Below are 27,766 nucleotides of genomic sequence, written 5' to 3'. Positions count from 1 at the left end.
AGGGCTGCTTTCATGAGCCAGTTGGCTCCAGTTCCTTCTGGCGATGCCTCACGGATGGCCAGCGAGACCAGTGGAAGGCCGTTGCTCTCTCTCTCTCTCTCTCTCTCTCAAAACATAAAGGAAGGAAAACACAAATAAAACCCCCTCCTGCTGCCACCAGGCTCTGGCTGATGGGCCTTTTGAGGGAATTCCTGGTCACGGGAGAAGCTTCTTCAGGTTTTCAGGAAGGGATGGAAACTATTGTGCAGAGAATTAAGCTTGTAAGGGACTAAAATGGGTTTTGGACATCTCAGCATACACACAAAAGAGCCATTCGCTTTTAAAATTAAAAGGCAAATGGGAATTAAACCTAGTTTAATTCTCCTAGTTTCGTGATGAAAATTGCAGGTAGTCCTTGAGTTACAACCGCTTGTGACCGTTCGAAGAGATGACAAGGCTGGGAAAAGTGACTTCCCATCATAAAAGCTCTCCAGGATCACTTGATCAAAATTTGCAAACTGTTTCCCATCTTAAGCGGCTTAACGTAGAATTCGCGTCTTTGCCCAGAATCTCAGAATTTAAATCGGCGTTTCACAACCAGTTTAAAATAAGTAGACTTCAATTCCCAGGGAGCTCATGTCCACCTATCTTAAAGTGGCCAGAGTTGAGGAAATATTGAAGTTGGAATTGGTTGTAAATCCCCTCCACAACCCACGCTCCAAAAAGAGGTTTGAAAATCTAACAGAACCAGAGAAAGGCTTTTTGAGTGAGCTTTTTGATAGGTGGGGATTTCAGAGAACCAACAAATGCTCTTCTCTTAGCTTCCATTGACCTGCATATTTATAGTGCAAAATGTTCTCAGAGATTTAAAAAATATTCTTTAAAAACACTCCAAAGGGCTAGGAAAACGATCTAGAATGTGGACAGGTACTTTACATTTAAGTTGGAAATGTGGAGAGTTAAAAGTTTTAGCATGCCTGGCAGATTTGCAAAAAAGCCAGAAAATTCTGGTTTTCAATACAGGCCCGTGACCCAAAGTATTTTAAAAACGGATATTCAATTAAAACCAGCACTTTCCCTGCAGGACAATTAGAAAAAGAGTTGTGGAAAATGGCTTTTCTGTATGATAACTGCTGTGAGATTTTTATGACGTGCAAAAATGGAAAGACTCTGAAATACCCACAACGGAGGAATGGTTGATGAAGATGCAGGATTAGCAGAGATAACACAATTACCCTCTCTGTTCAACGAAAGGACAATAACTTCATGTATTATGGACTTTTTTCTTAAAAAGGAAAGAAAAAAAAACCTGAACTTGTGATTTTATGGATTTGATGATTAGAAAGGGTAGACTGTGGAAATAATTAAATTATGTTGTAACCTTAGAGACGGCAAAAATATAAACATAACCGCAGTTAAGAAGATTGAAAGTTGCTTCTTTACAGTATCGCTTCTTTCTAATTGTTTTTTTTTTGTACTTTTTCCACATTATTTTACTTTTTTCAAAATTTGCAATCTTTTTATTCTTTTTAAAGAATTTCTCTCCTAAGAGTCCCATTAAGGAAAGGGGTGGGGGGGAAACCTCCTAAGGGCTGCAAAATGAGTCTTAGAGACCGTTATCCGTAGCAGCGTGGTTACGGCTGTCCTTTGTTTGAAGCCTGCTCTTTTCGCGGTCTTCCCTGCCGGCTCCGTCCCATCCTCTGCCCAACAACAGCAGGAGGGTTAGAAGGTTTGGATGGCATTGGAAGGACGGCTGTCCATCCCTTGATTGCTCCTGCAGGCCTCTTGCTCATCCTCTTCCTCCTTTCTTTCCTTAGATGCTCCAGTGACTTCGTCGGGCAGCGGTGCCAGTTCCCAAATTTGTGCCTCAGTTCCCCCTGCAACAACGGCGGCACCTGCCACCCCGTGGTGGAGGGCAGCACCCCTGATTACGTCTGCTCCTGCCCGCTGGGCTACATCGATAAGCTGTGCTTGACCATTGAGGAGAACGCCTGCCTGAGTGGACCCTGTCGCAACGGAGGAAGCTGTGACCTCGTCACCTTGACCGAGTACAAATGCCGCTGCCCTCCAGGCTGGTCAGGTGAGAGAGAGAGAAAGAGCAATGGGCACACCTTCCCAAGGGCCCCTTTTGAGATGCCTGCCGCTCCACCCCTGGTAAAATCCAAACAAAATTTACCCACCGGTTCTCTGCCGGGTGAGCGTGGCCTAGTAGGCCTCCTGCACCATGGCAGGGGGAGGAGGGGGGTTTGCTTTCCCCGGACTCCGGAGGCTTTCCTCATGCTTCCAGGAGAGTGAAAAACAGCCTCTCTGGGCTCCAGAGGCTCTTTGGAAGCTGGAAACGGGCCCATTTCCGGATTTCCTGAACTTCCAGGAGGCCCATTTTTCACCCAGGCTCCGGAGGCCTTTCATGATCCTCCAGGAGGGCGAAAGCAGCCTCCAGGCTCTGCGGCCCTCTGGAACTTCCAGGAGGCCTGTTTTTCACCCTCCCTGTGCTCCGGAGTCTCTGTGGAGACCAGAAACGGGCCTGTTTCTGGTCTTCCGGAACTTCCAGGAGGCCCGCTTTTCACCTTCCCTGGGCTCCAGAGACTTTCCTCGAGCCCCAGGAGGGCGAAAGCGGCCTCCCCAGGCTCTAGAGGCCCTCCGGAACTTCCAGGAGGCCCGTTTTTCACCTTCCTGGGCTCCAGAGACTTTCCTCGAGCCTCCAGGAGGGCGAAAGCGGCCTCCCAGGCTCTAGAGGCCCTCCGGAACTTCCAGGAGGCCCGTTTTCACCTTCCCTGGGCTCCAGAGACTTTCCTCGAGCCTCCAGGAGGGCGAAAGCGGCCTCCCCAGGCTCCAGAGGCCCTCCGGAACTTCCAGGAGGCCCGTTTTTTTGCCCTTCCTGGGCTCCGGAGGTTCTCCGGAAGCTGGAAACAAGCCTGTTTCCGGCCTTCCGCTTTGCCTCTGGGAGGCCCCTTTTTCACCCTCTCTGAGCCTCCGTGTGGGCCCTGCATTTACCTCGGATCCAAAACGGGCCACCGTGGGACTCCTGTGAGGGGTGGGGCGGGTTGGGTGGGGCCGGCCCGTCATTTCAACTACCAGTTCGGTGAACCAGATATAAAATTAACATCCGGTTCAGTTGAACCGGTGCGAACCGGGAGCATCCCTGGTAGAATCCCAGTTCTCAGTTGCAGAACCGAGCCTGGCCTTGTTGGGATTGCCGGACTTCAAGAATGCAAGGAAAAGAAATCTATTTTTTTTTTTTCGTGACAGATGGAACCAGGGGGTGCCAACGCCATCTCTTATCCATTTTCCAAAGGTTTCTCTCCATTTTTTTGTACTCTTGATCAGTGTTACTTTCTTCAACTTGGGCAACTTTGAAGATGTGTGAATTCAACTCCCAGTACTCTCCACCCAGCAAGGTTGGCTGGAAAATTCTGGGAATTGAAGTCCTCACATCTTCAAAGTTGTCCAAGTTTGGAAAACACTTGATTTAGCTGGTTCTGCCCATCATGTGGGAGGTGGAAGAGATCAGGCTTCCAGCACAGGGACTAGACGCGGTCCTGGTTTAAAATGTTTAAATTCTTGGATCAAGGTATCCCTGTAGTTTACACATACAAAAAACTCTAAAGTAGAAGAAATAGAACCAGGCAGCCAAAAAAGAAAATGTGTATTTTTAAAGAAGCCGATGAACATGGAACACAGGTAAAAAATAGAACTTAAGCCTGAAATGTTCCTATTAGGGATAATTAGAGGGGATTACGAGAAAGAAATTGAATATATACATATTGACATCGGCTAGATTAACCTATGCTCAAAACTGAAAATCAGAGAGTAGTCCTACAGATAATATGATAATAAAAAAAAATATATGGATTGTGCGGAAATGAATAAATTTACAATGGAATTGCAGGAGAAGAAAGAAAAATAATACTATGTGGTTTGGGAGAAATGGTATGTTTGGATAGATAACAGGAACAAAAGATAATACAAAATGTAAATGCAATGGATGTACATATGTGTGTTTGTGTGTGTATATATGTATGTATGTAAGTGAATATGGAGAATGCCACAAAAATTGCACTGCAAATTGCACTGCAAAAATTGTAAATATGATTTGTTTTTAAAACTGTAAAACTTTAATAAAATTTATTTTAAAAAAAGAAAAGAAAATGGAACACGGGTGTTTGCAACGCTCTATAAAAACATTGAAAAGATCAGGACTGGAAAATGGAAGGTTGTCAAGGTCCCGTTTGTGGCGTGTCTGGGTTCCTCCTCCTTCCTGACTTTTGGGCTCGAAACAGGATTGTCTCCTCTCTTGGCCTGTGCAGGCAAGACGTGTCAGCAGGCCGATCCTTGTGCCTCCAACCCTTGTGCCAACGGCGGGCAGTGCGTGCCCTTCGAGTCCAGCTACGTGTGCCGGTGTCCTCAGGGCTTCCACGGGGCCACTTGCAAGGAAGATTTCAACGAGTGCAACCGGACGCCCCCCATCTGCAAGAACGGGGGCACCTGCGTCAACGAGATCGGCTCCTACCAGTGCCACTGCCGGCAGGCCTTCACCGGCGACAACTGCGAACACCTCTACGTGCCCTGCAACCCCTCACCTTGCCAGAACGGGGGCACCTGCCAGCAGACCGGAGACGTGGCTTACGAGTGCACCTGCCTTGCAGGTAGGCTAGAGTGCCTTCTCTCTCTCTCTCTCTCTCTCTCTCTCTCTCTCTCTCTCTCTCTCTCTCCCTTAACTTACAGAGGAACAGAGCTGGAAGGGACCTTGTAGGTCATCTAGCCCACCCCCCAGCCCCTACCCAAGCAGAAGACCTTATACCACTTCTGACAGGTGGCAGTCCAGTCTCTTCTTGAAAGCTTCCGGGATGAAGCTCCCACAACTTCTGAATAACAGAATAATAACAGATTAACAAAGGGACCTTGTAGGTCATCTAGTCCAACCCCCACCCTACACCACTTCTGACAGGTGGCAGTCCAGTCTCTTCTTGAAAGCTTCCGGGGATGAAGCTCCTGCCTGACCCAGGAGGGATACGGAGGGCATCTGTGGAAGCCACGTTGAAAGAACATGATTGGAAATAGCCAAACACTCATCTGGCATGATTCCAGCGCTCTTGGCAGAGATTTGGCAACCTCACAGGTTTTCTGCCAACTTCTTTTATTTTGAGGGCTCGCTGCCTTCGCACAGCAGCCAGACCCAACCCCGATTTCTTCACTTCGTGTCGTTCCACCCCTTTCCTTTTCCTGCCATGCCCCCCATTTGCATTCCTGGCTGCTCCGCCATCGGACTTTTGCAAGATGCTGGGATACTTTAAACAACCATTTTTAAACGAGACACATATGCAGTTGCTGGTTCTGCTCCCTGGCTTTTTCCTTGAGAAAGTTGGGATCTATGGAAAAGCCATATAAGGAAATGAAGCTAGCCATAGGTCTGTTCCTGGCATCCAGCTCGGATGGGGAAGAAGGGGTGGGGGGAGATGGCTGGACTACCCCACACAGACCCTCATTTTCTGCTGCAGAGATAATTTATCCCTCGCTGGGGACATGACGATGATGGATAAGCATCAAATCATGAAGAAGTAAACCAGCCCACATAAGCCATGATCATGATTAGTGCAACAGGGTAATAGCGACAACCACAACCACATAATAAAAAATGAACCCAAGTAGCACCTAGAACCCATGAATCCAAAAAGCCCCAGGGCCATCCGTTACCTGTGTGTCTTCGGAAGGTACTTCGCAATAGAACAAACCAGGAGGTCGCCAGCTTTCCCCTTCTTCGTAGTACCTAAACCGGCCTTTTTCAACCTGGGAAATCAACAGAGGTGGACTTCCAACTTCCAGAATTCCCTAGCCAACATACTGGCAGGGGGATTCTGGGAGCTGAAATCCACGAAACTTGAAGCTGCCAAGATTGAGAATCACCTAAAAGCAGCTGGCCTTGGAGCTGTTGGATTCTCAACTTGGTGCTGGCTAGAAATGTTGGGATCTGGAATTGCAAACATCCCAGAAAGTCCCAGTCTGGAGAAAGCTGGATTATTCACCTCACTGTTACTGGTTGATATATGATCTCTCCTGTGTTGGATTTCTCTTTTGGGGACTTCCTGTCTTTGGGGACTCGGATGCTGTTCAGGCCGGGATGGTGGTTCTTGATGGCAGGAAGGCTGTGAAGCTCCTGGGCCAGTTCTTGCCTTTGGTTCGCTTCTTGCATACCAGTTTGTCCATTCTTCTCAGGGGTGGGTGGGGCTGAGAATGGGTCTCACCTGTCCTTTTGCTCCCCCTCCGCCGGCAGGTTTCGCGGGCCAGAACTGCGAAGAGAATCTTGACGACTGTCCTGGAAACAGCTGCAGGAACGGAGGCACCTGTGTGGATGGGGTGAACACCTACAACTGCCAGTGCCCACCTGAATGGACAGGTGAGGATGCACTGATGGGGGTGAAATCAGGGAGCCCCAAAGGGAGGAAAGTCGGGTAAACGATTGGCTTGAAATTTTTCTCTCTTAGCTGAATTTGAAATCCAACCTATCAGGGTTTGTTTTTTTAAAGCAAAACATATTTTAAAACAATGAGTCCCTTTTAACAATTTAAAACAATACAGCCAAAAGACGAACAGAGGTAAAAATGCTTGCATCTACCTCTGTTCGTCTTTTGGCTGTATTGTTTAAACCAGGGGTCTCCAACCTTGGCAACCTTAAGCAGCTGGTGGACTTCAGCTCCCAGAATCCCCCAGCCCCCAGAACAGTTGAGCTAAGCCACGCCCAGGCTCCTTGCTGTCTCCTTCTTGCTTACACAGCAAATACTCTTTCAGTTTCCAAACAGCCCTGAACTGTCTCACACACTGACAGGACGCTAGCCAGATGAATACCGATGGATGCTGGTGGGAAGAGGCAGAATTTTTTCCCCTTATTTTCCTCCCCCAAAATTAAGCCCGACCACATAGTTTCATAGTGAAGCACGGGTATGGAGCTAGTCGGAGTCATAAGTAACCACAGCCTCTTTTTTATAGTGTGGTGACCAAAAATGGATGCAGTACTCTAGGTGTGGCCTTACTAAGGCTCTTTATAGAGTGGTATTAGTACCTCCCTTGATCTCGATTGTATCCCTCTGTTAATGCAATTTAGGATTGCATTGGGTTCTTTTGGCTGCTGCTGCACACGGCTGGCTCTTATTTAGCTGGTTGTCCACTAAGGCTCCAATATCCCACTCAGAGTTACTGCTATTGAGCCTGGTTTCACCCAGTCTGTACGTGTCCTTTTGGTTTTTCTTGCCTAAGTGTAGAACTGTACTCTTCTCTACCTTGAATTTCATTGTGTTGGATACAGCCCAGCGTTCTAGTCTGTCAATTTGGATCAACCCCCCTTTTTTTTGGTCTTCTAGGCCAGTACTGCACCGAAGATGTGGATGAATGTCAGTTAATTCCCAACGCTTGCCAGAACGGCGGCACCTGCCACAACACCCATGGTGACTACAACTGTGTCTGTGTGAATGGTTGGACCGGGGAGGACTGCAGCGAGAACATTGACGACTGCGCCAGTGCGGCATGCTCCCTGGGGGCCACTTGCCACGACCGGGTGGCCTCGTTCTACTGCGAGTGCCCACATGGACGCACAGGTGTGTAGAGAGAGGAAGGATGGTTGCAGGAACTGGGGTACGGCCGGTCTGAAGGACTGGGGAGGTTATCTAGTCCAACCCCCCCACTCACACAGGAGACCCTACACTATTTTTGACAGAAAATCTTCTTTTTTTAAAAAAATTTTACATTTTATTAGACAAATACAAAAACAAAACAGAAAAGAACATTAAAAACAATGGACACGGTACAATCCTCCTAACCCTCATAGTTGTGTTACATTGCTAAATTACATATAAAAAATAGTACATATTTACATTCTATATATGTAGTATATAACATATACATTTAATAATTTCTTATTATCTTGATCCTTTCTCTTTTCTAGCCAACCATAAAACCTATCCCATATTTTGTAATAATCTGATTCGTCCTTATTTTTTAGTTCTTTTGTCAATTTGTCCTTTTCTGCACACATCCAGATTTTCTTAATTATTTCTATTTCACTTGGAGTTTCTTTATGTTTCCACTGTTGTGCATAAGCCAATCTCACAGCTGTGATTATGTGAATTATTGAATATATAATGTCCTTGTCGTATTTTCCCACATTAATTCCTAACAAAAAAAAAGACAGAAAATCTTCCTGAAAGCCTCCAGGGATGAAGCTCCCGCAACTTCCAAAGGCAACTTTTGTTCCATGGGCCGATTGCTCTCCATGGAATTCCTCCTTATTTCCAGGTTGAATCTCTCCTTGTTTAGTTTCCATCCATCCCTCCTTGTCTACTGGAGGTCTTTAAGAAGAGACTGGACAGCCACTTGTCTCAAATGGTATTGGTTCTCCTGCTTGAGCCAGGGGCTGGACTAGAAGACCTCCAGGGTCCCTTCTGATTTTGAAATTTGATTTTGAATTTTCAAAATTGGAGTGCTGGGCACAGCAAGATGGGAAACATAGCCATGGGGAACGCAGGAACTGACAGGAGTCTGACCACACAGCACGGAGAATTTCATCTCCTGGTGGTAGATGTTTAGAGTATCAGTCATTAGCTTCTTCTTTTGGAGGTGTGCAAGGCTTGTGAGAGAGCAACTGGCACAATTCCCAGCAGCACACTCAGTGTTCCTGCACCTTTCCATGCGACAGCGGAGCTGTGTCAATTCTGCTACAGGTTGACTAGCCTTCTTCTACCTGCTTCCCTCTGTAGGTGCTAAGATTACAGGAACCCTCTAGGAATTCTGGGAGTTGTAGTCCCGATACATTTGCAGAGGCTACGGAAGAACAAGAGGGAGCGGCATGGTGGCCTTAGAGGTGAAGACGCTCGCCTCACACTTGGGAGGCTGAGGATTCAACCCTAGGCAGCGGCAGATGTTTCTCTTTTGGTGTGCAAAGAGAAAAAAATTTGCTGTGAACTCTGCATAGGCGTCAGGGAAGGCATCCGGCCAGTAAATGCTCACCTTTATTCAGTCACCCCGACTCCATCCCAAAAAAAGGGGTTACAGGAAAAAAAACCCAGAAAAAAAAGAAAGAAAAAAAAACAGAACAAGAGGATGGCTAGTCCCTGCATTCTCAGAGGTCTCCAGATGTTTATCCACAGCCCAATTCCAGCTGCTGAGAATGCACTGACTTACTCCGATGGATCAGCCAGGCCTTCTCAGAGCTGCCCAGGCCAGCCACCCTGTGGCTGTGTTTCCCAATTCCCTTTAAACCAGGTCTGTTTAAGACCTGAGCAACTGCCAGTCACCAGCATACTAATTCGCACCCTTTTTTAAACATTTCTGTTCAGTCTGTCTGATTTCTGGAGGCTGCCTGGACTCCCTACAGTTCTCTTGAAAAGGTTTCTATTTTGTTTTCAGAAGTGATTTGCCACTGCTTCCTTCCTGGGGGCTGAGTGAGCAGGACCGGCCCAAGGTAACCCAGCTGGGTTTGTGCCCCAAGGCAGGACTAGAACTCGCCGCCTGCTGTTTCCTAACCTCTGGTGGCTTAACCGCAACACCAAACCGGCTCTCAGCTATCCCTGGCTTGCTACGTATTGTTTTCCTGGCTTTGCCCAGATGGTTTGGCTAGGATACAGTTCAGTATCTAGCCTCCAAGCAAGCGTTTCAATAACCAGGTTGCCTCCATTGTGGCAGTGGGGCCATTGACCATCTTCTCTTGGCCGCCCTGCACTGTGGATGGATGAGGGACCCCCTTTGTGAGTGTGTGTGTATGTGTGTGTTTGTGTCTTTCTGAGTCTGGTCTCTGCCTTCTGCAGGCTTGCTGTGCCACCTGGAAGATGCCTGCATCAGCAACCCTTGCAACGAAGGGTCCAACTGCGACACCAACCCCGTCACCGGGAGAGCCATTTGCACCTGCCCCACGGGGTACATGGGGCCTGCCTGCAACAAGGACGTGGATGAATGCTTGCTGGGTAAGGGGGCATCGTGAGACCCCTGGAGGGATTGAAGAAGAGTCTGGGGAGGAACTGGGACACAACAACCGACCTTGGAACAAAACCCTTTAAGAGTATCTTGGCGATGTTTTGGCGAGGTCCCACTCGCCATCCTCAGGCTGGTGCTTTCGGCTTCGTACCAGTGCAAACATATATATATATGGTATTCAGCTTTGGGTATTTTCCCACGTCATTATAGTTGTGCTTTTAAAGTTGTAGTAAACACTCTGCTCCATTCGGTTTCCCAGACTCCACCCCAATGCAAGGGATTACAGGGTCATTAAATGAGGGTGATTAGATTCATTTGCCACCCATCTTGACGGTCGGAGGAGACGCTGGAATTTAGACAGTGTGAATTTGGCTCCAAATTCATCATCTCATCAAGTCCTTCGTGAGGTTTCCTTGATCCTGACCCCCCCCCCCCAAAACCACATTTTATTATATAAAGATACTTAGATAAATACTACTTTAACTAATGGCAGTACCAGATAATGTTACCATCGATCCCTTGGATGTGGCTCCATTGAAGCTTGGGGGGTGGCGTGTCAGTATTGGCTCCTTTGGGGAACCCCCAGTTTAGGTGGCCAAACCCAACATGCCAGCAGGAACCCTTTGCCCCCTGACGGGACAGGATGGGGGAAGGGACGCTATTTACAAGGGGAAGGAGGAGGAGAGGGCCGCAGCTGAGACAGGGGGGGCTTCTGTTTTGTTTTGTATCAAAGCCAATCCCCCATAGAGGTAATCCTTGACTTACAACAGTTTAGTGACCATTCAAAGTTACTGTGATGACCCAGAGTGTAACACAAACGTAACAAAATCCAAAACGTAATTAAATGTCCTTTAATGCCTCCAACTTGGCCCCACTGTTCAATAATTCTCAGTGGGAGATAAAACGTACTCAGAAGTAGTCTTAGAAAGAAAGCAATACAGACCAAACTCAATGAGCAGATAGAGGTGAAATAAAAAAATAAAAACAAACTACAATGATGAAATTTCCACAATGGACCAGGATAAGTAATTACCAAATTCAAGGAGATAACAAGGTTGGAATGATGCCAAGCAAGATAACCTCAGCCCAAAATAACACACGCTTTGCTTCTGGCAACACTGTGTTGTAATCGTCTCTCTTATATACTAGTCTCTCCAGCTGCAACTAATGAGGGGGATCATGGCCGCTTCCTCTCTCGTAAGCCAAGTTGTTTCCTTCTCCATTCCTCCCTGCATGTCCTAGGATGGAGAGGGGATCGGCTTGGTTCTTCCTCTGACTGCCCAGCCGGCTTCTGCCTTTCCCCAGCCTCCTCCACAACCTCCGGAGCCACACCTCCACCCCCTATCGGCTGCTCCTCCTCTCCCTCAGAGTCCGACTCTAACAAGGGCATGACAGTTACAATGGCACTGAAAAAAGTGACTTATGACCGTTTTTCACACTTATGACCATTGCTGTCTCTCCATGGTCACATGATCAAAATTCAGGCAACCGATTCACACTTACAATTCCCCTTTTGTGACTTTCTGACGTGCAAAGGTCCAGGGAGGGTGTGTGGGGGAAAAGCCAGATTCACTTGAACAGCCGTGTGTGAGACGAACTTAAGAGCTGCAGGGATTCGCTTCACAATGGTGGCAAAAAAGGTCATAAAAGGGGTAGAAACCCGCTGAACCAAGTTCTCCCTTGGCCACAGAAGTTTTGGGCTCGGTTGCACTCGTGAGACAAGGAATACCCAGTAGCCTACACAAGTGGCTTCATCCTAGGGCACACAGGGAGGAACGGAGAAGGGAGCAACATGGGTTACGGGGGAGAAAAAGGCCCTGATTCCCTTCATTAGCTGCAGCTGGAAAACAGGATTTAAAAAGGGCGCTTGCGCTGGAAGCAAAGCGTGAATTATCTTTGTCAAGTCTTACCTGGAATCTGGCGTCCTCCCAACTATGTGTTTCTTTATCTTTTGATGTCTTCAATCCCTTATCCTGCCCTGTCTCATTAGTTGCTGCAGCGTGGTTTGTGCTGGTTTTTATTTATAATCTATATGTACTTTGGGTGGGATGGAATTTCTCCCCTTTAAAAACTGTTCTTGGGAGAGATTTTTCTCCAGCCGATGAAAACTGGACACTGGGGGCCAAGTTGGAGGAATTAAAGGGACTTAACCTACTTTTGTGACTTTGTTGCTTTTGTGCCACGCCCCTTTGGGTCATCCCAGGGAGAGGAAAATTGCATTTGCCTTGTTTGTTGCATTGCTGGTTGGACCAGCAGCTGAGACAGGAGGGGTGCTTTGGAATTGGGGAGGGGGCTGAAACAAGGACAAGAGAAAGACTCACAGAAGGGCCTCTTGGCCATTCTCTCTCTCTCTCTAACACACACACACACACACACACATATACACACCTTCAGGGGACAGGGCCTCATCCTCCTTTTCCCCCTCTGCCAGGTGCCAACCCCTGCGAGCATGCTGGGAAATGCCTGAACACGGAGGGCTCCTTCTATTGCCAATGCCAGATGGGCTACTCGGGTCCCCGGTGCGAGATAGACGTCAATGAGTGCTCCTCCAACCCCTGCCAGAATGATGCCACCTGCTTGGACCAGATTGGGGTCTTCCAGTGCATTTGCATGCCAGGTAACCCTGCCGTCTCTCTCCCCTGTCCTTCTGGGCCCCTCTGACGGGCGGCTTAGGAGTGCCCTGGGTGGAGCAGTGATGGAGGAAGAAGAGGCGGCCTTCACCTCCTTTGGTGCTTGGCTTGGTTTTTGTAACTGCTCCATTTATGAGCTATGGCGGCCCAGTGGTCAGAGTGCACTACTGCAGGCTACTTCTGGTGACTGCCAGCTGCCTGCAATCTGGCAGTTCAAACCTCACCAGGCTCAAGGTTGACTCAGCCTTGCCTGCCTGGAGATATCCAGAGCAGGAATATACAATTTGAAGGGTTATGCTGGAAGGAAGGAAGGAAGGAAGGAAGGAAGGAAGGAAGGAAGGAAGGGGAGGGGAGGAAGGAGGAAGGAGGGGAAGGAAGGAAGGAAGGAGAAATGGGGTGGAAGGAATGGAGGAAGGAAGGAGAGAGGAAGGAAGGAGGAAGGAAGGAAGGAAGATGAAGAGAAGGAAGGAAGGAAGGAAGGAAGGAAGGACCGTGCTGTCACAGTGGTTAGAGCGCACTCCTGCAGGCTCCTTCTGCTGACTGCTGGCTGTCTGCTATTTGGCAGTTCAAATCTCACCAGGCTCCAGGATGACTCAGCCCTCTGTCCTTCCTTTAGTTCACTAAAATGAGGACCCAGGTTGTTGGGGGCAAGAGGCTGACTCTGTAAACCGCTCAGAGAGGGCTGTAAAGCATTGTGAAGCAGTATATAAGTCTAAGTGCTATTGCCCTTCCTTCCTTCCTTCCTTCCTTCCTTCCTTCCTTCCTTCCTTCCTTCCTTCCTTCCTTCCTTCCTTCCTTCCTTCCTTCCTTCCTTCCTTCCTTCCTTCCTTCCTTCCTTCCTTCCTTTCTTCCTTCCTGTGCAGTGGTTAGAATGCAACATTGCGGACTAAGTCTGTCCACAGCTAGGAGTTTGATCCTGACTGGCTCAAGGTTGACTCAGCCTTCCATCCTTCTGTGGTCCATAAAACGAGGACCCAGATTGTCGGGGCCAAGAGGCTGACTCTGTAAACTGCTTTGAGAGGGCTGTAAAGCACTGTGAAGCAGTATATAAGTCTAAGGGCTATCTCCCTCCCTCCCTTCCTTCCTTCCTTCCTTCCTTCCTTCCTTCCTTCCTTCCTTCCTTCCTTCCTTCCTTCCTTCCTTCCTTCCTGTGCAGTGGTTAGAATACAGCATTGCGGACTAAGTCTGCCCACAGCCAGCAGTTCGATCTTGACTGGCTCAAGGTGGACTCAGCCTTTCATCCTTCTGAGATCCATAAAATGAAGACCCAGATTGTTGGGGGACAATAGGTTGACTCTGTCAACCGCTTAGAGAGGGCTGCAAAGCACTATGAAGCGGTATATAAGTCGGACAGCTAGAGCTAGTGCTACCTTTCGAGGTGCCCTCCGATCCAGGGTGCTTGCTAGTGGGATGGCACTGCTCCACTCAGGCCTGGGTAGGGGCTGGAGCAGTGCTGGGGTGAGCCATGGCCAAAGCAACTCAAGAGTCATCCCCGACTTAAAAGCCCGCCGTAACCAAATGGAATTGCTGTGTTTGTACCCCGTGCCAAGCCCAGTTAAATGAACCAAATAAACGCTTTCACAGGTTGCTTCGTGCAACCGCATAAAACACCAGCTGGGTTGAATTCCAGGGAACACGCGATAAGCTGACTTTGCCCACAACGCAGCCGAACAAACGAACTCGACAAACTGGATTTGCAGGATAGCCATAAAAATGCCAAGCCAGGTTTAAATCAAACAAAACCAACCGAGTTTAGCACCGAACCTGCTCCGTAAGTCTTCAACTGGCAGGGATGAAGCATCCCGGGTGAAGTCGGCTGAGAATCTCGTGCTTTGCTCTGTTTTTCCAACTTCTTCCTCCTTTCTTGCCCCCCTCCCCCCTCCCGAGCCAGAGTCTGTTTTTACAAAGGCCCGAATGGATCCCCGGGCAAGAGCATTGGAAATTAAGCGGCTGAGATGGCAAGGCAAACCCTTACGAAACTCGGGGGACTTAAAACTTCCCTCGGGGAGCCTGGGAGAAATTGGAGGGGTCTGTTTCTGCGTACCCTAAGATTGGCCCGGGACTGGCCAGCCCTGTAGCTGAAAACAGTGGGCTGGTTAAGAGAGAGATGGCACGCTGCAAGATTTTGTCTTGGCACCCCTGGGTGGGACATGAGTTTAACCCCAGCAGGGGTTGTTTTCATAAAGCCACAGAGTGAATGAGGATAGGATAGGATAGGATAGCATAGAATAGAATAGAATGCAGAATAGGATAGGATAGAATAGAATAGAATAGAATAGAATAGAATAGAATAGAATAGAACAAAGAATAGAATAGAATTAGAATAAAATAGAGAAGAGAATAGAATAGAATAGAATAAAGAATAGAATAGAATACATAGAATAGAATAGAATAAAATAAAGAATAGAATAGAATAGAATAGAATAGAACAAAGAATAGAATAGAATTAGAATAAAATAGAGAATAGAATAGAATAAAGAATAGAATAGAATAGAATAAATAGAATAGAATAGAATAAAGAATACAATAGAGAATAGAATAGAGAATAGAATAGAATAGAATAGAATAGAATAGAATAGAATAGAATAGAGAATAGAATAGAGAATAGAATAGAGAATAGAATAGAATAGTTAATGGAATGGAATGGAATGGGAGTAGGGTTGGATTGCAGTAGAATCAAATTGAATAGAACAGAACAAAACAGAACACAATAAAATAACAGTAAGGGACCTTTGAGGTCTTCTAGTCCAACCTTCTGCCTAGGCAGGAAACCCTACACCACTTCAGACAAACGGTTATCCAATCTCTTCTTTAAAAAGTGTTGGAGCACCCGCAACTTCTGGAGGCACATCGTTCCACTGGTTAATTGTTCTCACCGACAGGAAATTCCTCCTTAGTTCTAAGTTGCTTCTCTCCTTGATGAGTTTGCGTCCGTTGCTTCTTGTCCTGCCCTCCGGGGCTTTGGAGAATAGTTTGACTCCCTCCTCTTTGGGGCAGCCCCTGAGATTGTCCAACCCAGTCGGGACCTTCCCTGCCCCCTTGCCTTGACCCAATTGATGAACAAACTTATCTGTTCGTTGATGTATAAGATTTTTACAGCTGCCCAACTTCAGCAAATGTGGGCATCTCAAAATTGCAACAAGAGCAACTGTTTATCCCAGGGAAGAAGAGGCCATGGATGTCAGCCTTCAAGATCTTCTACTTCTGCTTTGCATCTTTCGGCTGCCATAAGTAACGGGGGGGAGGAGGGGGGACAAGTATGGGAAGCGAGCTGGAGGTGATGCAAACTAGTATTGTATAAACTGAGGAGGGGGGAGAGTGCATTCTTGCTTAGGTTTCTATTTCTTGCTTAGCTTTCTTTTCTCTGCGTGGCTGCAAACCTTTATCAAACTATGCCAAGGTCAACGGACAGAAACTTCATCACCACCTGAAGATGTCCACATGATCAGATTCACAACTTTTAATTGGAAGAACCATTTGAACTATTGGGGGTGGGAACATTTCCATCACTTTGTATATGTGATTTACGCGCCTTATTTCCTCAGATTCAGAATTATTTTGTTGCTACCACTTCATTTCCAGTAAAAGACATCTTTTCTCTAATTAAAAGAGTCTTAAGTATTTCTTTCTTGGATTTTGAACGGAGCACCAGCTGACAACGGATTTTCCCTCCCGTTCACCGCTGTTTTTTCCCCCCTCCCTGCAGGTTACGAGGGGGTCTACTGTGAAATCAACACGGATGAGTGTGCCAGCAGCCCCTGCCTGCACAACGGAAACTGCGTGGACAAGATCAACGAATTTGCCTGCGTGTGCCCCGTGGGTAGGTGCTGGGAGGGGAGAGAAGGGCTTTGGAGATGACGATCAATCTTTGCCTACAGCATCGAACCCTTTGTAGTGGAGACCGGGCTGGAATTAATCCCTGGCCCAGAGGCCATGCGGAGGCTGGTGGGCTTAAGCCCAGCTCAGGCGGGCAGTTGGGGAAAGGGCCGAAGCACTGTTGGGGAGAGAGGGATCGGTTCGTTTTGGGCACGCCAGAGGAGGAGGGGCTGCTGGGGAGGGGCTCTTAAAAGTTCTAAAATGTACCCCCACCTTCCTTCAAGGATCACTACTATGAGGCACGATTGGGAGAGGAAGCCTCCATGTCCAGCAGCTGTCTATCCCTGGATCCCCTCAGATGGGTGGGGAGAGGCACAAGGGTTGGCCCTGGGGAGGGGTGGGTGTTACTTTTTAATGCACTTTTTAGAACAGTGGTGGCTAACCCTTTTGGGCTCCTGTGCCAATAATTGTGCGTGCGCTTGCATGCCCTTGCTTGTGTACCAGCACCCAGAAAGCAATGCGCGCCCCCACCCACGCTCATGCAATCACCCCCACCTCCGCCTCCCCCTTACCTCCACTGCGCCTCACAGATGATTTTGGGCTGGTTTGAGGCTTTTTCGGCCTCCCAGAGGCTCGAGGAAGGCTCCTGCAGGCTGAAAACTAGCCCCGTTTTGTCACTTCCGGTGTTTTCGGAAAACCGGGAAGTGATGAAACGGAGCTAGTTTTCGGCCTGCAAAGCCTGCAGAAGCCTTGCTCAAGCCTTTGGGAAGTCGAAAAAGGCCTCAAACCCGCCCAAAATCAGCTGTGAGGTGCATACATGTGCAGTGAGGTACGTTTGCCTGCAGCTCGCATGCCAGTACAAATGGCTCTGCGTGTCACCTGTGGTCACGCATGCCAGAGGTTCGGCATCACATTTTAGAAGCTCAGAAGAAAGAAAGGTGTCTCCAGGGGTGGGCTGCTGGGGGGTTCATTTCTGGCCCGTTTCGGGCTTCCAGAGACCCTCTGGAGCCCGGGTAGGACAAAAATGCTCCCCCCCCAATTGCAGTGGTGGGGGAGGCTGACTAAGCCACGCCCACCACGGCCACGGCCACGCAGCAACCAGGCAGAGAACCCTTTGCTAAAATTTTTGAAGCCCACCCCACAAAGAATTGCAAGGATATTGTCACAGCGTCTTCGGTGGTCCCTGGTTCTTTTTGGGGGGGGGAGGGGCTGTTTTCATTTTGGGGGTCTCGGGTGTCCTGCATAGAGGAAGCCTGGAATGGGGGCTGCCCTCCGTAGTGTTTTGTGGACAGGGAAGACAAGAGAAATCAATCAATCAATCAATTTATTACAGTCTTAGATCAGAGACGAGAACAAATAAAAATGCTCCTCAAGTATACAATTAAAAACTCTAGTGTCAAATAATAAATAACAACTAAAAACTATAATAAGATCCAGAAAAGGGGAAAGGGGTTTCTTTGGATTTTTATCCCTTTGGGGCCAGCCCAAAATTGGAGGGGAGGGGGCTCAGAAGGGAGGTGCAAAGCAAAGTGGGTGAACAGGGCAAGGGGATCATTAGAAAGAAGAGGCTGTGAATTGCCGGCATGGTGCCTTATCCCATCGCCGGCTTTGGTTTTGCTGTTCACAGAACCCGCCTTTTCCTTGGAATTCGAATGAGGGTCTGCTTTAGGTCGATCCCCTTGAAGTAGGTTGGGCTCACATGAGAGTCACCCCTAAGTCTTCTCAGCCCAGGCCAACATTACAAGCCCTGTGCTCTTCAGACTCTTAAAACCTCTCTCCCTCCTGCAGCCATGGGATTCATTCAACAACAGCAGTGATTTGCTTAATTACAGCCAAAAAAAAATAAAATCCTACTCAACCATTTCCTTGCTTCATCAATGGAAATTCTGCTTCCGACGGTGGCCATAACTTGAGAATTCCCCGCCACTTCTTCCGAATTATGCTTATTCCTAATGTGCACTGGGAATGCACCTCTGGTTTAGTGATAACTGTCAGGATTCCAGCCATCGCCCTAATTAAATCATGATTCCCGAGCCAAACTTCAAAAAACTTCAAAGGATTTATTAGAGGTGACATACTGGCACTGCCCTGTATGAAGCCAACTCTGGCCTATGTCATTTACAGTCCCCTGTGGCCCTGTTTCCCCCTGTCCCCCCTGGGTGTGTCATCAATCAGGTTCTCCAATTAAATCTATTCTCGGACAAAAGCTCTGGTATTTTAGTTACAACCTTTTAAAGAGAAGAGTTGGAATGTACTTTTGTTTTGCGGCACTGCTCTTCCAGATTTCCTTCCTCCCTCCCCCCTTGTTTTTATGGCAACTACTAAAACAGGCATAGGGATGTTTTATGAGTTGACAATAACAAGGTTAGTGATTTAGTGGTCCAAGTGGTGCAACGTTTTTGGCACCTTCTACCTCTGGCTTAGTGTCTGCCTGTGCTCAAAAGCCTCTGGGATGCTGACTTTGGGCATCCCTGAGCTGAAAGTGAGGAAGGAAAGGAGGCCAAGTGGATGTTACTCTGCAGGGCCACATCCAGGGGTGGGATTCAAAAATCCCAGCAACTGGTTCTCTGCCCGGTTGCTGGGCGGGCATGGCATACTGGGACGTCCCACCGACAGGCCAGCCGGTCGATGTAAATTTAACATCCGGATCGCTCGAACCGGGCCGAACCAGCTGAATCCAACCCCATGGCCACGTCCATTGTAGCCACACTGATTGCAGCCAATACAGAGAGAGAGAGAGAGACGATTTTCTTCTCTTCAGAGAATTAAAAAGGGGGACAATTTGGGGGTTTATACCTGCCTCTTCTTTTCTGGGAGTTTTTGGGAGCCCGCCTTCTCCCTGGGAATAGCCAGGTAGGGGGGACACTGGAGGTTGTGGGGTAGAACAAGAGGACGGGGAGGAGGGGCAGCTAATTCATAAAACGGCTTTGAAGCGGAATCTTTAGAGATGTAAATCAGGAACCTGATTTAGCCAAATAACTATAGCAGCCATCTAAGAAAGAAAAAGAAAAAAAAAGAGAGAGACTGGGGATTGAATGCCAATGAATCACAGAAAGAGATCTTGAAATTAGTCTGCCTGCAGCCTGTCCCAGCCTTGCAAGGGAAATGCAAGTAGAGTGGGTTTGTGTGTGTGTGTTTATAGGAAAGAGTCCTTATTACAGCCTCATTTTGATGTTTAGTCTGGCTGTGAGAGTAGCACAGTCAATCGGTCGAGAAGAGCATTAGAAACATTCGTGTAAAACTAGGCTCAAATGGGCAGGTAATTTGGTGGTTTAGTTGTGTTCCAATATCTAAGGGGTTGCCACAGAGTCAAATTATTCTCCAAAGCACCAGAAGGCAAGACAAGAAACGACAGATGGAAACTAATCAAGGAGAGAAGCAACCTGGAATTAAGGAGAGGCTTCCTCACAGGGAGGACAATTAACCAGTGGAACAATTAATGCTTTTCTCCAGAAGTTATGAGTGATCCAACATTGGAGGTTTTTTTAAAAAAAGAGATGGGACAGCCATTTGTCTGAAATGGTAGACGGTTTCCTGCCTGAGCCAGGGGTTGGACTAGAAGACCTCCAAGGTCCCTTTAGCTATTCTCTTATTCTGTTTTGCAAGTGCTTGTTTTGAGACGCTGCTTTGGGCCGTGAGGTTGTTTTGCAAAGGGGTAACTGGGAAAGGTTTTGGCAATGAAATCCACATTTTGGGGCATCCCTCTGCTAAAGAAATAATTCCCTCAACACTCTCCAACTAGTTACAAAATCTGCACTACTATCACTATTAATCTTCTCATCACTCCTTATCGCCCATCCCCTCCCACTTGTGACTGTATGACTGTAACTTTGTTGCTGGTATCCTTGTGATTTATATGGACTGTTTCCTAGGGTGATTTGATTGCTTATTGTACCCCATGACTATTATTAAGTGTTGCACTTGATAATTCTTGACGAATGTATCTTTTCTTTTATGCACACTGAGAGCTTATGCACCAAAGACAAATTCCTTCTGTGTCCAATCACACTTGGCCAGTAGAGAATTGTACTATACTGCACTCACTCCATCGAGTCCACTCCATTCAAAGTGGAGAGAGGGAGGGAGGGAATTTTCCAGGTTTATCTGCAGAGAACCGTCCATCATTACTAAAACATAGAAAGAGTGTTGGTAGAAAAGGAGAGAGAGAGGGGAGAGAGAGAGAGAGAGAGAGAGAGAGAGAGAGAAAGGAGAAAGAAAGGGGGTTTAAAATGAGGGAGAGGATACCCTTCTGCCCCTCCCTCCCCAACCACTTCCGTTAAATCCTTCTGCCTGTCATTTCCGATCCCTGTTTGTTTAGGGAAGATATCACTGTAAAATATCTGTGTCTGTGTGTGACCGGGCTGAAAAAGTTCCCCTCCGTGATTACAAGAAGGTTGGGGGGGGGAAAGGAAGTGGGAGTTGAGGCACCCTGGCTCAAACCTGCGCATTTCTTCTCTCCTAGGATTTAATGGCCACCTGTGTCAACATGACATCGACGAATGTGCTAGCACACCCTGCAAGAACGGAGCCAAATGTGTGGACGCACCAAACGCTTACATGTGTGAATGCACAGAAGGTAAGATTTAGGGTGTGTGTGTGTGTGTGTGTGTGTGTGTGTGGGCAAACCAGGGGAAGCCCATTAGGTGGCAGCTGGCTGGTCTTTTCAAACAGTTCTATTGGGGACAGTGAACAAGCACCCTCCCCTGATGAAAAGCCATGGGGGAAAAATATGATGGGATGTTAAAAGGTAAAGGTTCCCCTTCTTTGCACATACGTGCTAGTTGTTCCCAGCTCTCCGTTACAAAGCCGAAGAAGAGCCAGCGCTGTCCGAGGACGTCTCCGTGGTCATGTGGCCGGCATAACTAAACGCCAAAGAAGGCGCATGGAACGCTGTTCCCTTCCCACCAAAGGGGTCCCTATTTTCCTACTTGCATTTTTTACATGCTTTCGAACTGCTAGGTTGGCAGAAGCTGGGACAAGGAACGGGAGCTCACCCCGTGATGCGGCGCCAGGGATTCGAACCGCCGAACTGCCGACCTTTCGGATTGACAAGCTCAGCATCTTATCCACTGAGCCGCCACGTCCCTTATGATGGGATGTTAAGCAAATGCAATTTTTTTTTCCATTCACATTTTCACGTTTTTCTAACTGTGACCCTCACTGCCCTGGGGGGCAGAGGAAAATTGCCGGAGTCTCACGGCAAGCAACCGAGATTCCTACCCGATTCTGAGCTTTACCGCAGAGGAGGGGAAAGGGGGGGTTTATGATCTGGGTAACTGACTTGGGGACATTTCTCAGGGTGGGGTGTGGCTGTTCCCTTTGATTTTCTTCCTAACCCAGTCTCGGTTTAACGGGCAGGATGTGTGCATTGCGGATACGACAGGGAGGGAGAAAGAAATCTGTATCTGTTGTTGTTATGGAGAATTTTGCAAATATATCCCTAACGAGGAAGAATGAAGGGTGTGTGATTCTTCCAAATTGCTCCTTTTTCAAAAGCCCTAAACAGAGGGAGGTCTTGTTTGGTGACCGGTGAAGCCTGCGGGAGGATTTAAACCAGGGGTGTCCAACCTTGGCAACTTTAAGACTTGTGGACTTCAACTCCCAGAATTCCTCAGCCAGCAAAGCTGGCTGAGGAATTCTGGGAGTTGAAGTCCACAAGGCTTAAAGTTGCCAAGGTGGACACCCCTGGTTTAAAACTTGCTGAAACTTGGGGGAATCTCTCTCTGTCACACACACACACACACACACACACACACACACACACATGCCCAGGCTCCCTTGTCTCGTGGGTAGGCCCCCCGGCACCAGCTGTTTACAGGAGGCAGCTTCTGGCCACGTGGATGGCGAACAGCACCAGCATGAAGACCACATGCTGACCGAAAGGATGAGCGTAACTCCGGCCCCCGGGCAGATTTTTCTGCCTTTCTCTCTCTCTCAAACTCTTCTGCCAACGTCTGTTGCATCACCGGCCCCCTTTCCTGCCCGACGGGGGACTGAGGGCACCCCGAATTCAGTTTTTAAAGTTCAACGCTGCCTTTAAAAATCACCCCAAGTGGCAGCAACTGAAAGAAAACCAGGCCTAAAAGGAAGAAGCTGTTGCAGGCCTGGCCGGGAGGAGGAAAGGAAGAGAAAAAAGGGGGAGAAAAGAAACACGGTTCTGTGAGGGGAGCTGCAAGAGCTGAAGCTGTGAGCTGAGGAGGAGGAGGCTCCATCCGGAACTTTCTCCATCCCCAGCTTAAAAACAAAACTGCCCATTTGGGGCTAGTCAGGGAGTCCTCGGTCTCCGGGCAGGAGAAAGGGTTGAGCCCAGGGCCGAGAGGGCGCCGGCGGAGGGAAACTTGAGGCGCCCTCGGACAAAACACCAGCCCGGAGCCCCCTCAGCAGGCAAACAGAGGGACTTTGTGGGGCCGGCCGGCTGCCAGCGGCTCTTCCCTAATGAGCGCCTCGGTTGGGCGGCAGCGGTGATGAAAAGCCGCAGTGTGGGCTTCCCAGTGGGGGGGGAAGGGGGGGGGAGGAGGCCGGGCCCGTCAAAGGCCCACTTTGTCTGTCCGCTTGGCTCCCTCCCCTCCCTGCCCGCCGCCCTCCTGGCAGCAGCGGGAGGAGGAGGAGGAGAGAGACAGGGGCTGCTGTTGTCCTCTTTTGAATTCGCTGCGCCCCCCCTCCCTCTCACCCCCCACCCCAAAGCCGGATCCAGACAGGCAGGGAGGAGAGCCCAGAGCCAGAAGAATAGCGGTGGTCTTTGCCAGAAGACGCCAGCTGGGGTCCTGTGCCCTGGCCTGGCAGCCTCCCTGCCGCCCAGCCTGTCCCCTGAAGCATCTATATGGGGCTCCCAGGGGTACGGAGGGGCCAGGCCTGCCGTGAACCCCAAAAGCCCGAGCAGAAGCCACAGTTAGCAAGTTTGCTTGGAAGGAGGGGAACTCGCTCTGGGTTCCCAACACCCCCAAAAAAGCTACAAAACACAAGGTGGCAAAAGTGCCCATTTATCCGGAAGAGTCCGATGAGGTTGTCCACCCCCAGGACCGTTTCTTGCTTTGGGTACCCCGGTTTTGTTGCCAGCAGCCCCCCCCCCAGGACGGGTGGGGACGAGAGGCAGAAACAAGGATGGCCCTCTTCTCTCGCACACAAGCCTTCCACCCCCACCCCTGATTAATATTCTTTTGAAGGCAAAGAATTGGGCTTTTCAACGTGGGACGGAGGTCAGGGCTCCCAGCAAGACGTCGGGGAGCCTGACAAGGGACGGCCACCTCGCTCTCCTCCGGCGAAGGAGGACTTCCCTCTTCTCCGACTGCCCGCTCTGCCCCTTCCTTTTTCCTTCTCACGGACCCCCGTCCTTCTGGCTGGGAACCTTGGGAACTGGAGTCCAACCTTGTGGGCGGGGGGTGGGTGGGTGGGCAGCGTTGGGTAGGCAAGCTCATTTCTAGCTGCTGGGTTCCAGCCAGGGTTAAGGACAGCCGGCCTGGGAGAATCCGTGGAAGCACCTGCAGGCCAGCTGAGCGCCCAATGGAAGGACGAAGGATGTCCCGATTTCTGTCTTGGCCACCACCTGGAAGAGAGGTGCCTGCTGCTTTTTTGGTGCCATGTTGCAACTCTTTTGAACCTTTGCACCCTTTCCCTCCTTTTTTTTAAAATCAGAGTTGGAAGGTCATCTAGTCTAACCCCAAGCAGGAGACCCTACCCCATTTCTGACAGATGGCAGCCCAGTCTCTTCTGGGAAGTCCCACAGCTTCTGAAGGCAACTTTTTTTCCACGGGTTGATTGTCCTCACTGTCAGGAAATTCCTCCTTATTTCCAGGTTGAATCCCTCCTTGATCCATTTCCATCCATTATTCCTTGTCTGACCTTTGGGTGCTTTGAAAAATAGCTTGGCCCCCTCCTCCTCCTCTCTGTGGCAGCCCCTCAAATATTGGAAGATGCTCTCCTGTCTCCCCTGGTCCTTCTCTTCCCTAGACTAGCCAGGCCCGGTTCTTGCAACCGTTCTTTGTATGTTTTAGCACCATCCTGGTTGCTCTTCTCTGCACTTTTTCTAGAGTCTCAACCTCTTTTTTCTAGTGTGGTGGTGACCAAAACTGGATGCAGGACTCTAGGTGTGGCCTTACTAAGGCTTTACAGAGTGGTATTAGTACTTCCCTTGATCTTGATTGTATCCCTCTGTTAATACAACTTAGGATTGCGTTGGCTTTTTTGGCTGCTGCTGCTGCACACGGCTGGCTCCTATTTATCTGGTTGTCCACTCAGACTCCAAGATCCCTCTCCCAGTTCCTGCTCTTAAGCCTGGTTTCACCCACTCGTTTCTGTCCCCCAGGCTTTTCGGGCACTCACTGCGAGACAGACATCAACGATTGTGACCCTGATCCTTGCCACTATGGCACATGCCAAGATGGTATTGCCACCTACAACTGCCTCTGCCAGCCTGGGTACACCGGGCGCCTCTGCGACACTAACATCAACGAGTGCCAAAGCCAACCTTGCAAGAATGGGGGCACCTGCCAGGACAGGAACAACGCCTACACCTGCGTCTGCCTCCGAGGCACTACAGGTAAGGTTCCCCTCTCCGGCCTTTCCACAGAAGGATGGAGCAGAGCCATCTTGGTCAACGGTCTGGGATGCCCCATATATTTCCTAACAAACAAAACCTATAACAAAATAAAAGGGTTGGAAGGGTCATCTAGTCCAACCCCCTGCTCAAGCAGGAGCATCTCTACTATTCCAGACAAGTGGTTGTCCAGTTTCTTCTTAAAAAGCATCCAGTGATGGAGCAACCACAAGTCCTGAAGGCAAGACGTTCCAGATAAACAGATAATCAGAGTTGGAAGGGGCCTTGTAGGTCATCTAGTCCAACCCTCCCCCGCCCAAGCGGGAGACCCTACACCATTTCAGACAAATGGCACTCCAATCTCTTCTTGATGATGCTTGACGTAGAAGGACGAGTGATTTCAGGTCAAAGAAAGAAGCCCTGGGGATGTTTGGGCCTTCCCCAACCTCTGGTAGTCCTTGTTTTACAACCGGTTCTTTAGGGATTGTTATGACAGATCCCGCCCCCTCCCCTTTCAAAAAGTACTGATGACCTGATTCCAAAGCCCTCCCCGTTTACAAAACACTTGGCAACCAGTTCAGATTCCTGGGTTTTTGCAAACTTCCCCCAGTCACCTGACAGGAATTGAGGACATTCTGACAGCCTTTTTTGTGACTCAGGAAAGAGGCGGATTCCTTCGCTGATACAACTTTCATGTATCGCCCTCCAGAATTTGAACCCAGGTTTTGCAAGAATGTGGTTTCCTTTATCGCCAGCAGGACTCTGGGGAAACACCCCCAAATAAAACTTGGCCTGGAAAGGCAAATTCTGGGTCTTACTCCAATTGCCGGTCATTGCATAGTATTTTAATTTTGCAACCTCCTGGGTGGGTGAAGGTTTCGCTGGTCATTAGGGGCAGCAGGAAGGAAAGTCCCGTTGCTGCACGTATCGAAGGCTGGCTTCCCTCTTTGTTTCTCTCTCATGGCAGTGAGTTTTCTTTCGACTTTGTAAGGTTTTTGGCCTGCACAACTCCATCCCTGCATCTCAGCCAGAAAAAGAAAAAAACTTCCTTAAAACAACCCTGAGATTTTTTCTCAGAGCGCCACTGAATATCAGTCCCTGGGAAGAAAGGGGGCGTTATAGTTTTGGGGAGGGGGTAACACTGAGATTGGAGCCCCTGGAAAGGATCCCAAATGCCTTTGCCCTGCCCTGGATTCCAACCTCCGCACCGCTTCCCTGACCGCTCTAATTCCTTTTTCGAAGGGCCCAATTGTGAGATCAACCAGGACGATTGTGCCAGCAACCCGTGTGATTATGGCAAGTGCGTGGACAAGATCAACGGCTACGAGTGCGCCTGTGAACCGGGATACACAGGTGAGAGAGCACAGCCCCTCCCTCCCCCTGGTGGGCTTCATGGCCAGGGGTGGGCTTCTACCCGTTCGGGACCAGTTCTATAGAACGGTTGATGCGATTCTGCCCGTCGGAGAACGCCAAATCGCACCCTGGCTGGGCCCTCCTCCCCCCTCCCCCACCCAGGAGGCTTCCCTGAGGCCCACTCAAAGGTGGTCTTCAGGGGGTCAGGGGAGGGAGACGTGGCCTGAGAGCCGAGCTGAACCTTCCTTAGGATGGAAGCTTCTATTTTTTCAGTGCAGACTCAGGCAGCAGATGGCAGAAAGGTAGATCTCTGAGTGAATCTGTGATTCTGTGAGCAACTCAATCTGCCTGCCTGCTTTGCCTGATTTGGGGTAAAAAATTCAATCTTTACATATATATTTACAATATTTACATACAAGCCACGCCCAGCCAGTCACATGACCACCAAGCCACACCCACAAATTAGGCCATGCCCACAGAACCGGTTGTTAAGAAATTTGAATCCCACCCCTTTTAGTGGCCCCCGAGTATGCTGACCCAAACCTGGTTCCAAGGGAGCAAACACGAGACAAAGGTAACAGCACAACCTTTTCATGTTTCATTTACGAATCCGGTTCCTTCCCAGATAAAAGGCTACTTCCAACTAATTAGCTCCGATAAGAAAGAGCCTTGCCAAGTTTTTGCAAGGCTGCCAAGAACACCAGATAAAGTTACTAAACAGTAAATCAAAGAGTCTCCAAACACCAACTCAAGATATTCTAACGTCCACCAGGGTCAAGTATCAAACTTCTTTGCCTCCCGCAAAGAACTGCAGTTTCTCAGCTGGCTTTTATCTTCTCAGGGAGGGGCCGTTACCTTGCAGCCTTACTCCCGAGTCGCCCGTGCTGCTGCAGCTGCTCTTTCCTTCGAGCAGCCCTGCACGTACGCACACTGGGCACGGGCTCCTCAGGGTCCTCTTCTGCTGCCAGCCTCCACCATATCCGAAGGCCGCACTCCACTCCCTGATGGTCCTGGCCCCATCCCTGCATCCTACGCAGGCCCCTCATCCCAGTCCTTCGCTCTCCAAGACCTCAGCTGTCCGCACCTGCTGCTGGCGAACCACAACGCTGAGTAAGGGTCCTCACTGCTTCCTCTCTGCTCCTCAGGGAGGATGTGCAGCCTCAATGTGGACGAGTGTGAAAGCAACCCTTGCCACAACGGGGGCACCTGCAAGGATGGCATCAACGGATTCACGTGTCTCTGCCCGGAAGGCTTCCACGACTCCATGTGCCTCTCGGAAGTGAATGAGTGCAGCAGCAACCCTTGCGTCCACGGGAGATGCCATGACGGGCTGAACGGGTGAGCGGCGGGCAAGGCTGCGCCAGGGCAGGAGGGGTACTATGGGGAAACCTGAGTGAGCGCTGTACTGGCAGGGGGGGAGAGAGAGAGAGAGAGGGAGGCGGAGCCTGGGGTGTCACTCAGCCCTCAGATGGAGAGTCAACAGCCCCCAGGTCTG

General features: G+C 49.2%; 1 protein-coding gene across 1 annotated transcript in view; it reads left to right on the top strand.

The window, feature by feature from the left end:
• The window catches only part of NOTCH1 (notch receptor 1), a 117,879-nt gene that overhangs the window by 48,755 nt on the left and 41,358 nt on the right, over positions 1-27,766 (top strand). Inside the window, exons 4-14 of the mRNA XM_087943903.1 lie at positions 1,797-2,059; positions 4,287-4,625; positions 6,251-6,373; positions 7,335-7,568; positions 9,774-9,929; positions 12,371-12,556; positions 16,276-16,389; positions 20,848-20,961; positions 24,688-24,921; positions 26,161-26,271; positions 27,417-27,609. Coding sequence (XP_087800029.1) covers positions 1,797-2,059; positions 4,287-4,625; positions 6,251-6,373; positions 7,335-7,568; positions 9,774-9,929; positions 12,371-12,556; positions 16,276-16,389; positions 20,848-20,961; positions 24,688-24,921; positions 26,161-26,271; positions 27,417-27,609 — 2,067 coding nt within the window. The remainder of the gene's footprint in view (positions 1-1,796; positions 2,060-4,286; positions 4,626-6,250; positions 6,374-7,334; positions 7,569-9,773; positions 9,930-12,370; positions 12,557-16,275; positions 16,390-20,847; positions 20,962-24,687; positions 24,922-26,160; positions 26,272-27,416; positions 27,610-27,766) is intronic.

This window comes from Notechis scutatus, chromosome 15, assembly GCF_049901735.1.
Source record: "Notechis scutatus isolate UNSWTSFEM ecotype Mainland chromosome 15, rNotScu1.2, whole genome shotgun sequence".
In the NCBI taxonomy this organism is placed as follows: domain Eukaryota; kingdom Metazoa; phylum Chordata; class Lepidosauria; order Squamata; family Elapidae; genus Notechis; species Notechis scutatus.
The sequence above is the reverse complement of the archived record's forward strand: the minus strand, read 5'-3'. Positions and strand labels throughout refer to the sequence as shown.